The sequence below is a fragment of the Lucilia sericata genome, unplaced genomic scaffold (genome assembly GCF_015586225.1).
Source record: "Lucilia sericata isolate MDLA Ls3-8-SP2 unplaced genomic scaffold, ASM1558622v1 Contig001769F_arrow, whole genome shotgun sequence".
NCBI classification, from domain to species: Eukaryota; Metazoa; Arthropoda; class Insecta; order Diptera; family Calliphoridae; genus Lucilia; species Lucilia sericata.
The window spans coordinates 1-13427 of NW_023995669.1; the positions used below are offsets into that span (position 1 = coordinate 1).

The 13427-nt window shown below is 28.4% G+C and overlaps 1 protein-coding gene across 1 annotated transcript; it reads left to right on the forward strand.

Annotated features, from left to right (window-relative positions):
- Positions 1 to 13: 13 nt before the first annotated feature.
- On the forward strand, positions 14 to 2551 carry LOC119612624 (egl nine homolog 1-like). The gene is given in 8 exon segments (XM_037968451.1): positions 14 to 84; positions 86 to 278; positions 347 to 427; positions 1475 to 1614; positions 1686 to 1759; positions 1762 to 1853; positions 1855 to 1957; positions 2014 to 2551. Coding segments are annotated over 8 exon segments (876 nt in total). The 5' UTR covers positions 14 to 52; the 3' UTR covers positions 2175 to 2551.
- Positions 2552 to 13427: the final 10876 nt, after the last annotated feature.

Sequence of the window (13427 nt, forward strand, 5' to 3'; positions counted from 1 at the left end):
TTTTTTTAGTGAACGGCGCTATGAAGAATTGTGTCGTAATATTATTAGTGATATGAATCAGTATGGCCTCTCGGTGGTAGATGATTCTGGGCCGTGAAAAAGGTTTACAAATCTTAAATGAAGTACATAAAATGTATTCAGCCGGTGTCTTTAAGGATGGTCAATTAGTTAATAATATGAAATCTGAACAAGATTTACGTACAATACGTGGTGATAAAATAACATGGGTTAAGGGTGTTGAGCGTGGCTGTTCAAATGTTGGTTATCTAATAAATCAAGTAAGTTGAACAATATTTTTAATAGATTTTTCTTATATTAATTGGAAATTATTGTTTTTTTTTTCCAGATTGATGCTGTTATATGTCGAGCAAATAGCATGAGAAATAATGGCAAATTGGGTGATTATGTTATAAAAGAAAGAACAAAGGTGAGTTTTTTCTTTAATTTTTTGTTGTATTGTTTAATTGTTTATAAAAAACATTATCCATAACTTTAATTTTATATTAAAAATTAATTGATTGAAAATCTAAAGTTAAATCTAATGATAATTTTAGTTTTCTATGGAAAACTTTATCGATAAGCTGAACTTCTGAAAAATTTCGTATAAAAATTTATCGATTAATTTAGTTTTTTGCAGACTGATAGATAGTTAGTTAGTTAGTTAGTAGTTAGTTAGTTAATTAGTTTTAGTTAGTTAGTTTTAGTTAGTTAGTTAGTTAGTGTTAGTTAGTTAGTTTAGTTAGTTAGTTATAGTTAGTTAGTGTTAGTTCGTGTTAGTTAGTTTAGTTAGTTAGTTCGTTAGTTCGTTAGTTAGTTCGTTAGTTAGTTCGTTCGTTCGTTCGTTAGTTAGTTCGTTAGTTCGTTCGTTCGTTTAGTTCGTTCGTTTCGTTCAGTTCTTCGTTCGTTCGTTCGTTCGTTCGTTCGTTTCGTTCGTTCGTTCGTTCTTTTCGTTGTTCGTTCGTCGTTCGTTCGTTTCGTTCGTTCGTTTAGTTCGTTCGTTCGTTAGGTTCGTTAGTTCGTTGTTGTTCGTTGTTCGTTGTCGTTAGTTCGTTAGTTCGTTCGTTTATGCTTCGTTAGTTTTGTTCGTTTTTTCGTTAGTTAGTTCGTTAGTTTGAAGAATTTAAGCTAATTTAATTGAAGGAAATTGCCGACTTAGTCTCCTGGGTCTCTGGGAGTTCGCAATCACCGACCTCAGGACTAACAGACTAGATCCCAACCACTTACCTAACTATTATAACAGCGCGAATCAATCTGTCGATTTAAAATAAAGTTCCTTTTATATCTTCTTCCTTCTACTTTAATTTTAAATAAAATTTTTCAAGTGAATCTTTTATTCAATTGAAATTTGATGATGACATAAATTTTCTATAGAAAGATATTCATAAATTATTACAATTCTATATAACTTATTCCTCGATAACAAAAATTTATCAATAAAAACTAATTTCATTAATTTCTCTTTTTTGATTTTCAGGCGATGGTAGCTTGTTACCCTGGCTCTGGTTCTCACTATGTCATGCATGTCGATAATCCCAATAAAGATGGTCGAGTTATTACCGCAATTTACTACTTGAATCTCGATTGGGATTCCAGAAATAGTGGCGGTGTCTTAAGGTAATTATTACTTATACTTTAGTAACAATAACACAAAATATTTACTTTTTTTCGTTCTGATTTCCTTACAGAATCTTTCCCGAACAAACAAAATCTGTGGCGGATATAGAACCCAAATTCGATCGTTTAATATTCTTTTGGTCAGACAAAGAAATCCCCACGAAGTACAACCTGCCCATAGAACACGTTATGCCATTACGGTTTGGTATTTCGATGCCAATGAACGTGAACAGGCGTTAAAATCGTTGTAAAAATTCTCAAAATTCTAATAATGCTAATAACAGTCTAACTAGTAATAGTGCGTCAGCGTCCAGTAATAGCAATACAGAAAATAAACCTACAGATGCCACAGCATCAGCAAATTACTACTTCCACCTCCACATGTCCCCGCGTCAACACCTGCCTCTCCTCCTAATACACAATCTATAGCAACAACATCATCATCATCATCTTCCTCACCGGCAACAACAACGAATGATATTTCAAAAAATCCTGCGGCTACAACAATACAAAATTCCTCAAGACCCATACAAGTGGTGCGACCAAATTCTTATAAATAACAAATCCTTATTATATGAAATTGTATAAAACAATAATACTAATAATAAGGCTTAATAAGGGTCTTTACTTATGTGAAACACTAAACATTTTAAATAACCAAGTGATATAAACAAATTAAGAAGAAGACCCTTTGTTATTAATACCTTAAATTACGCTTAAAATTCAAAAATCAAACCAGAGAGAATACTGAATACAATAACTGTATTTTATTATTAACACAATACAGAAAAATATTCCTAATTTCTGGCAAAAATATTTCAGAATTAAGTATATCTAATTGTATGTACCTTTTTTTTATAATTTAAACAGTCAAACCAACCTTGTAGTCGTAGTTGAAAGAAACTAAAAACAAGCAAAACAGTCATTTACATAAAACCCAAATTATATTTGCTATTAATTATTAAGTTCCAAAAATGTCTTATAGAAACAAAAACAAAAAACAAACCCTACAAAAGAATCTTCTATATTAGTAGATTTATTAAATAATTTTCTAGTTTTAACACTTGCAACAAAAGAAAAAAATGCTACATTTATATACTTTTCTGTAGTTAGAATAACAAAAAAAAGTATTAAAATTATTTAATATTTTACTTTTTTCAAAAATCCCCCAAAAATATGTCAAAAATTAGCAAATAACATGTATACTTATTTTACAAACAACAATAATTTATATCTCATTAATTTAAACAATCAAAATTATTTTATAATAAACAGAATTTTTGTATATAAAAATGTTTTTATTGTGTTTTTTTTTTTTTCTTTTTTTAATAAAACTTTTTTCTTTAAACAAAAAGTCTTTTTTCTTAAATTTTGTTTGTTTCTTTTAAAGTTTTCATTAATTTGCAAATCATGAATTTTATATATAAAAAACTATTTATATTTCTATTATAATTTGTATTATACTTATATATTTTTTATTTAAATAAGTAAAAAACAATTTAGCAAAATAATGTTGTGTCTTTTTTTTCTAAATACATATTTTGCTTTGTGTCAAAAATAAGTTATAAATATCATTATTATTTTTTAGTTAATACAAATTAACCAAGAAATTTATATTCATTGAAAATAATTGATTTGTATATATCAATAAATTTTTATTATAAATAAACAATATTGAAAATTATTTAGAACGTTGTGTTTTCTTTTCAGGGTTTAGTTTGAGTTAAGAGTTATACTAGATATATACATCCAAATAAAAGAGTCTTAATTGATAGTTATAGAAGTGTTTGCGGACGGAATACGTATTTTGATATTATTCATTTTAGCGTAAGGCCAAGTACTTAATTTTACGGGTAGAAATAAGTTGACTGTCTAAGTACTAGAATAATTATTTTTTTTGTTAGTTAGTTGGTTAGTTAGTTAGTTAGTTAGTTAGATAGTTAGTTAGTTAGTTAGTTAGTTAGTTAGTTAGTTAGTTAGTTAGTTAGTTAGTTAGTTAGTTAGTTAGTTAGTTAGTTAGTTAGTTAGTTAGTTAGTTAGTTAGTTACTTAGTTAGTTAGTTAGTTAGTTAGTTAGTTAGTTAGTTAGTTAGTCAGTCAGTTAGTTAGTTAGTTAGTTAGTTAGTTAGTTAGTCAGTTAGTTAGTTAGTTCGTTAGTTAGTTAGTTAGTTTGTTAGTTAGTTAGTTAGTTAGTTAGTTAGTTAGTTAGTTAGTTAGTTAGTTAGTTAGTTAGTTAGTTAGTTAGTTAGTTAGTTAGTTAGTTAGTTAGTTAGTTAGTTAGTTAGTTAGTTAGTTAGTTAGTTAGTTAGTTAGTTAGTTAGTTAGTTAGTTAGTTAGTTAGTTAGTTAGTTAGTTAGTTAGTAGTTAGTTAGTTAGTTAGTTAGTTAGTTAGTTAGTTAGTTAGTTAGTTAGTTAGTTAGTTAGTTAGTTAGTTAGTTAGTTAGATAGATAGATAGTTAGTTAATTAGCTAGTTAGTTAGTTTAGATTACAGACTAAAGTTTAGAGTATAGAATAAACTATTGTCGAGACTATAGATAGTCCAGACTATAGACTAGACTATAGCCTATAGACTAGACTGAAGGTACAGTGAAATAACTCCCAAACCCAAACATTTTCCGTTAATTAGTTAGTTAGACTGTAGACTAGAAGATTATAGACTCCGCTATAGTCTAGATGAGAAAACTATAGACTAGACTATAGACCAGACTAGACTAGAAGACTACAGACTAGATTACATGCTAGACTATAGACTAGACTACAGACTACACTATATACTAGACTATAGACCAGACTATAGACTAGACTATATGCTAGACTATAGACTAGACTATAGACTAGACTATAGACTAGACTATAGACTAGATTATAGACTAGACTATAGACTAGACTATATACTAGACTATAGACTGGACTATAGGCTGTACGACAGATTAGACTAGGCTATAGACTAAACTATAAACTAGACCATGAACTAGACTATAGAATAACCTATAGACTAAACTATAGACTAGACTATAGCCTAGACTATACACCAGATTATAGACTAGACAATAGACTAGACTATAGACTAGACTATAGACTAGACTATAGACTAGACTATAGACTAGACTATAGACTAGACTATAGACTAGACTATAGACTAGACTATAGACTAGACTATAGACTAGACTATAGACTAGACTATAGACTAGACTATAGACTAGACTATAGACTAGACTATAGACTAGACTATAGACTAGACTATAGACTAGACTGTAGTCTTGATTATAATTTAGTTTATGGCCTAATCTATTGTCTGGATTATAGCAAAGTCGTAGATAAATCCGATAGTCTGTACATATTATAATGTGAATTTATATGTTGTCTATAGTCTGGAAAATAGGACAGTCATGTTCATGGTCCAAAATATGGGCTAAAGTTTAGTCTCGATATTCTATAGTCTGAATTATTGTTTAATATTGTATCTTTTTAAAAACGTATTTATTGTGCATGCAGCCACTGTCCGAATCATATGAACAAGTAACTATCAAAACGCAATGCATACCTTAAGGCTTTATTATTAATATGAAAAACAAAGCGGAACCTTATAAAGAGGAAATGGTTTGAACTTATAATTTTGAACGGAAATGAAGCTAAATAATTAAAATAATTTTGCATTCAGAGGGAAAACTTACTTTATTAATTAGTACATATTTATATAAACAAATAGAAAACACATTTATTAAAATATTTTTTTGCTTTATTTTCAGAAATAAATTTTTAAATGAGTTTTTGTTTTATGTTTAGTTTTCATACATTATATTTTATTTTAAATTTACTGATAACATGTTTGTTTGTTGGTTGTTTGTTATGTTTTGTGTGTTGTATGTAAGTATATATTGTTGGTAGTAGTTTATTAATATATGTAGTTGTTTAAAGTTTTTTATGGTTTATTTGTTTATTTATAAATGTATGTGTGTAATTTTGTAAAAATATGTATGTATGATTTAGTATGTATACTACAGCAAACTGTTTAATGTTGTTTTTTTAATAAATAATTTTTGTTTTATGTTTTGTTTTTGTATATGTTTGTGTATATTTATGTATGTATGTGTGTATATTTCTTACTATCACGTTTAACAAATATTTTCTTTTCTTTTTAATATATTTTATATAGATTTTTTTGTATTTATTTAGTTATAACACAATAATATTTATAATATATATATATATTTTTTAATTTAAGGGCATTATTATTTTCTTTTTTATTAATTTTTCTTTGCAGTTTTCATAATTGCTACAATTTAATTTTACAAAAAAAAAAAACAAATAATAAATCATAATAATTGTTTAACTTTTTTTCATCATGGCTACTTATAATTTATCGGTAGTGTTGTTTGTTTATTAAATTTTTTTTTTTTTAATTTTTATATATTTTTCTATGTTTAATGGTTTTTAATAAAGTACATACATTTTTTAACAGAAAATATTATAAATTATTGTTTTTATACATTTTTTTTAATAATTAGCTGAAATTTAAGTTTATTTCTCTAATATTTACAAAAAATATTGCAAATATTTATTTTATCTATTGCAGTTAATTTATCATTTACATTTTCTTTATCCACTCTGAACTTTAAAGTTTATTTGTTATTTAATTTATGCTTTTGTATCCTTAACTATTGCACTTTTTTGAACATTTTTTAGTTAAATCTTTTTTAAGTAAAAAAATATTTGTTTTTATATTTCTTAAATAACCGACTTTCTGTATTTTTTCCATTTCCTTTTGCTCTATTTATGTGTGTGTGTGTGTGTGAAAGAAAGTGAGAGAGAAAGAGTTAAGTTAGTATTATTGCTTTTACTCTATTTAGGTCTTTTTTACTATTAACTGTTATTTTTTACCTAACTTACACATACAATGTACGTACACTATTCATATTTGAAGGTTAACAACGTTTCCGTTTTCCGGTTTATCATTTACATTAGAGTTTTAGATTTGTTATTGCAAGTAGTAATACATATGTCTGAAAACAACTAAACCATAATAGAAATGAAACTTTTTTGATTATTTTAATTAGTGTATGCTTTTAATATCATTTATTTTAGATTTTTATAAAAACATTCATTTCTTTAACTATTTTTAACTGGTTTCTTTAACATGGTGCACACATCTATATATTAATATTTCAATGCAGCTTTTGGTTTGCTCTCAATCAATGTGATCAATAATCTTGCAATTTGGTTTAAATATTTTAACTACATATTTTGTAAATATGCTATAGAATTTAATCACTACCAAATTATTTTTTAATATTTAATATTAGAACTAAAATTGCATGTTCAAAAGGAAATCTGATAGATTTTCTTATTCTATAGTCTAAATAGTCCATAGTGCTGGTTATAATCTAGTCCAAATCCTGGCTATGGTCTAGACGATAGCTTATTCATAGACGATATGGTCTAGACGATAGCTTATTCATAGCTTATAGTTTAGTCTAAGTCTAGTCTATAGTCTAGTCTATGGTCTAGTCATAGTCTAGTCTATAGTCTAGTCTATAGTCTAGTCTATAGTCTAGTCTATAGTCTAGTCTATAGTCTAGTCTATAGTCTAGTCTATAGTCTAGTCTATAGTCTAGTCTATAGTCTAGTCTATAGTCTAGTCTATAGTCTAGTCTATAGTCTAGTCTATAGTCTAGTCTATAGTCTAGTCTATAGTCTAGTCTATAGTCTAGTCTATAGTCTAGTCTATAGTCTAGTCTATAGTCTAGTCTATAGTCTAGTCTATAGTCTAGTCTATAGTCTAGTCTATAGTCTAGTCTATAGTCTAGTCTATAGTCTAGTCTATAGTCTAGTCTATAGTCTAGTCTATAGTCTAGTCTATAGTCTAGTCTATAGTCTAGTCTATAGTCTAGTCTATAGTCTAGTCTATAGTCTAGTCTATAGTCTAGTCTATAGTCTAGTCTATAGTCTAGTCTATAGTCTAGTCTATAGTCTAGTCTATAGTCTAGTCTATAGTCTAGTCTATAGTCTAGTCTATAGTCTAGTCTATAGTCTAGTCTATAGTCTAGTCTATAGTCTAGTCTATAGTCTAGTCTATAGTCTAGTCTATAGTCTAGTCTATAGTCTAGTCTATAGTCTAGTCTATAGTCTAGTCTATAGTCTAGTCTATAGTCTAGTCTATAGTCTAGTCTATAGTCTAGTCTATAGTCTAGTCTATAGTCTAGTCTATAGTCTAGTCTATAGTCTAGTCTATAGTCTAGTCTATAGTCTAGTCTATAGTCTAGTCTATAGTCTAGTCTATAGTCTAGTCTATAGTCTAGTCTATAGTCTAGTCTATAGTCTAGTCTATAGTCTAGTCTATAGTCTAGTCTATAGTAGTCTATAGTCTAGTCTATAGTCTAGTCTATAGTCTAGTCTATAGTGTAGTCTATAGTCTAGTCTATAGTCTAGTCTATAGTCTAGTCTATAGTCTAGTCTATAGTCTAGTCCTATAGTCTAGTCTATAGTCTAGTCTATAGTCTAGTCTATAGTCTAGTCTATAGTCTAGTCTATAGTCTAGTCTATAGTCTAGTCTATAGTCTAGTCTATAGTCTAGTCTATAGTCTAGTCTATAGTCTAGTCTATAGTCTAGTCTATAGTCTAGTCTATAGTCTAGTCTATAGTCTAGTCTATAGTCTAGTCTATAGTCTAGTCTATAGTCTAGTCTATAGTCTAGTCTATAGTCTAGTCTATAGTCTAGTCTATAGTCTAGTCTATAGTCTAGTCTATAGTCTAGTCTATAGTCTAGTCTATAGTCTAGTCTATAGTCTAGTCTATAGTCTAGTCTATAGTCTAGTCTATAGTCTAGTCTATAGTCTAGTCTATAGTCTAGTCTATAGTCTAGTCTATAGTCTAGTCTATAGTCTAGTCTATAGTCTAGTCTATAGTCTAGTCTATAGTCTAGTCTATAGTCTAGTCTATAGTCTAGTCTATAGTCTAGTCTATAGTCTAGTCTATAGTCTAGTCTATAGTCTAGTCTATAGTCTAGTCTATAGTCTAGTCTATAGTCTAGTCTATAGTCTAGTCTATAGTCTAGTCTATAGTCTAGTCTATAGTCTAGTCTATAGTCTAGTCTATAGTCTAGTCTATAGTCTAGTCTATAGTCTAGTCTATAGTCTAGTCTATAGTCTAGTCTATAGTCTAGTCTATAGTCTAGTCTATAGTCTAGTCTATAGTCTAGTCTATAGTCTAGTCTATAGTCTAGTCTATAGTCTAGTCTATAGTCTAGTCTATAGTCTAGTCAATAGTCTAGTCTATAGTCTAGTCTATAGTCTACTCTATAGCCTACTCTATAGCCTACTCTATAGTCTAGTCTATAGTCTAGTCTATAGTCTAGTCTATAGTCTAGTCTATAGTCTAGTCTATAGTCTAGTCTATAGTCTAGTCTATAGTCTATAGCCTAGTCTATAGTCTAGTCTATAGTCTAGTCTATAGTCTAGTCTAGTCTATAGTCTAGTCTATAGTCTAGTCTATAGTCTAGTCTATAGTCTAGTCTATAGTCTAGTCTATAGTCTAGTCTATAGTCTAGTCTATAGTCTAGTCTATAGTCTAGTCTATAGTCTAGTCTATAGTAGTCTATTGAATAGACTATAGAGTAGACTAAACTATAGACTACACTATAGTCTAATCTATAGTATAGACTATAAACTAGACTATAGTCTACTTTATAATCTAGTCGATAGTCTAGAATATAGTCTAGTCTATAGTCTAATCTATAGTCTAGTCTATACTAGTCTAGTCTCTAATCTACTCTATAGTCTAGTCTACAGTCTATAGTATACGGTACTCATGATAAAAACCGGTAAAATGAACATCATGACAATATGTGAAGATGCACATACCTGTATCTTTAAGAGACCGAGAGTAAAACGTTTATTATGCTCCTAACTTCTGCTACCTGATGGGCGTTCTAATTTTGGATGTTGATAAAAGGATCATTAAATCAAGAGCATCTTAGCAAATGTTAAGTTGATACTTCTCCGTGGTTGTAGTTGGAAAGTTAGCCTTAGGATTATCCACCGACTCCAAACTTTCTGCCTTTTGAGGAATACTCTACATTTTACGCCCTATTTGGTGGGACCATATAAGCTTCTGAAATCTGGCCAGACTATCACGGGGATCTTGTACCGAATGAAACATGAAAGCATTACAATATATGTTAAAACCTATTTTGAAATAAAGGATTGGGAAATTTTGCCTAAATCGCCTTGATCATTGAAGAACACATTCTCTGGTATACTCTTCGCTTTAGAAGATTGTAACCAAAATTGGCTGTTCCTTTGATTAATAGGCTTAGGTTATGATAATCTGAATTTATCGGCAAAACAATAAACAAATTATAATCATGAGTACCGGAAAGCTACAAATACTAAAACAAGGTCTTTCTTAAATTCCATTGAAGATTAAAGTAAAAAACACTTCCTTTTGAACGGCATTTTCCTTAGTTTTGTTATTATTTTCATATTTATAATATAATTTTATTGAATCAATACATAAAGCGTTTAGTATTATTTTCTATATTTAAAATTAGAATTAAATCAACATACATTTAAACAATTCACTACCAATAAATATACAATTACGTAGTACAATAATAATTACAATAATAATAATAATAAAAAATAATTTCTTTAACCTTAATATGACATTGGGTATAACTATAACTACAAATACAATTATTTGTTTGTCAGAATTTATATTCATTATTTTAATATAATAATTATTTCTTCTTCTTTTTTATTGATTATAACAATTTTATAACATAATTAATATAAAATTATGCCCTTTAGATTACAAAAACACAAATTAATAATATTATATAAAACAATTGTTTATTTAATGCAATTTAATTTAAATAAGTGCCGCATATTTAACAAATAATCAACGGATTAAAAGCACAAAAACACAATTTTCAAAAACGCAAAATATTTTGAACTTTTTGATCTCTTTCAGTTCAAAATATTGTAAATTGTCACAATACTGAATGTCATTAGTAAATTGTTTAATATAATTTATATAAAAAAAATATAATTAATTAATATTCAGCTTCTTGGTTTAATTAAAAAAAATTATTAATGACATTTAGCATTTATTATTTTCTATTGGTTTTTTATTAAATGTTAATGAGTTTTTATAAATTAGTGTTTTTTTTTTTTAATTTTTATTACAATTTCTTATTCATTTACTTTTTTTTTTAATTATAAAAAACAATTTTTTCTCTAATCCTTTGTGTTTTTTTGTCAAAAGGAATAATCCAGTCTACAATTTAATTGACAGAAGTTTCAATATATTATAAAAAAACAAAATTATTTTTTGTTTTAATTTAGTTTTTATATTATAATTATTATTCTTTTAATATTATGCAAATTATAATTATGTGTTTATTTTTAAATAAAATGAAATAATTTATAATATATTTAATCATATGTTATATGTTTTTTTTATAAATAACAACAATGATATTTGTGCTTAATTTTTAACTTTTACATTTAAAATATTTTGTCTAAATTTTTAACTTAAATAAAACTGCATTTTCCTCTGTTGAAAAATTATTTACTATTGGTTTAAACACACTTTGATATTGTTTAGTGTGAACAGAGTATAAATTATGTTATTCAAAGTTTCTAGACATTTCCATTTATGTTCATTTAAAATCAATTATTATTACGCTGGATTTCGAATGCCCTGAATTGGGATCAGATTTTCGTTATTAACAACTTGTTTACATTATGTTTGAATACAAATTGATTTTTGTTAGTGTGAACAGAGTTAACATATTGTCATAAAAAATTCTTTTATGTTCATTTCAAATCCCTTGTTAGTTCGATGGATATTGAATTAGGTCCAGATTTTACAATTATTTCAATTTAAATATTTGAAATCACAAATATTTTATCAACGATCAATTGGTTAATGAGCGTCTAAGTGTTAATTCAGGAATAATGTTCCACAATTCTCTCTATCTTATTTAAACGGTAAGGTCTTATCGATATCGGACAAAAGATGATTTATACAATCTAAAATCTATCAGTAATTGATATAAACTGGGACTTAACAGATTTATTGATAGTTTTGTAGAAAACTTACACTCCAATGAGATTATAAGATCTTCTTTAGGAGACTCTATAGTTTCTAAACGACCTTTTATGAATATGCCCATAAACGGTATTCTTGTTATTATGAATCAGAAAAACCTAAGTGTTTTTTTAGAAAACAAACGGAGCTGGTACTATTCTTGGAAAAATATAAGGTTCCTCAATTATCTCTAGGCTTTGTTCTTGATAGAAATGTAAAATCTATCTGTACCCTCGCAGATGGGACTTGATATATCTACTGTTGGTTTTCTGGAGAACTTACTTTCAAATATAATCATATACTATTTCCGAAGAGACGTTATAGTTTGAAAAAGGACGTCACCACATTTATGGAATATGTTTCCCTCCAACTATAAAACGGTTGCCTAAGCTAATTACGTTACTGTATCGGTAACTGATGCCCCCTTGAGACTTTTTTTCAAGGGTTTGGGAACTATCCCAAATATCATTAGCTCATAAAACATATCTAAGTGTTAATCCAGGAAAAATTGGATCTCTGGAGAGTTCCCTCTAGCTCGTCTAAAATCAGACAATGATGGGGACATACATAACTACATGTTAGGACATAAGCTCTAGTAACATAAATTGGCTATTTGAGACTGTTATAAGGTCAATAATATTGGTTTTTGGTTGCTCTTCTCATTAACGAAGCTATGAGATCAGTTCTTACTAAAGCCTAATGTACCTACTAGCTAAGCAACTGGTAATTTGTTTTGCAAGCATAATACCAACGCCTATTGTATTTAGAAACCATATTCTAAAAGGAGTTTCCGAATTCTTATCATTTCGAGCTTTTTTTCCTTTGATTATCGATTCTTCTGTAATAAGAAAGATGGATCCAAAACTGGAAATAAGTTTGTACCTTCATTGTTAAATTGGAAATACAAATTTAAATATAGATCGTATTAATGTACTATCTGAAATATCACCAATTAAACGGACAACAAAATGGCTATTGAAACTGTTATTAACTCCCCAATCGGAAGGTACAAAAAATCAAAACTAGCCAATGAATGGAGGTCATCTTGATATGGAATAGCGAGACATCTGATGGATTAGCAGGAGCTATGAGAACCCGACCAAAGTTGTAGTATTGCTCTCTAAGCCTTCAACATGTTGATGACAGTTGCTGTGAATACACATGATTCCAACGGCCTCGAATAGATTCAAGTTAAAGGGCCTATCTTTTGGGTCTGCATGGATTGCAATGGACTAGTCTGTTGACAAGTCTAGTCTGTGGACTAGTCTATTGACTACCATTTTGATTAGTATATGAACTAGTCTTTTGAAAACCCTATTATGAGCAAACGTTTTGAGTATATTGACTAGTCTATGGATTGGACTATTGACTAGTATAGGGATAGTCTCTTAACTAGTCAATTGCCTAGTATATTGCCTAGTCTATTGACTAGCCTTTTGACTAGTACATGGACCAGCCTATTGAAAGGTTTATGGACTAGTCTATTGACTAGTTTCTTAACTTGTCTATGGATTAGTCTGTTGATTAGTACGTTGACTAGTCAATAGACCTGAACATAATCTAGTTCAGGTCAATTGACTAGTTTGTGGACAAATATGTATATTGACTTGTCTATTAACTATATGACAGGTCTATGGACAAGAATATGGACTAGTCTGTGGAAAAGTCTAGTCTATTGACTACCCTTTTGACTAGTGAGCAAACGATCCCAATAGCCTCGA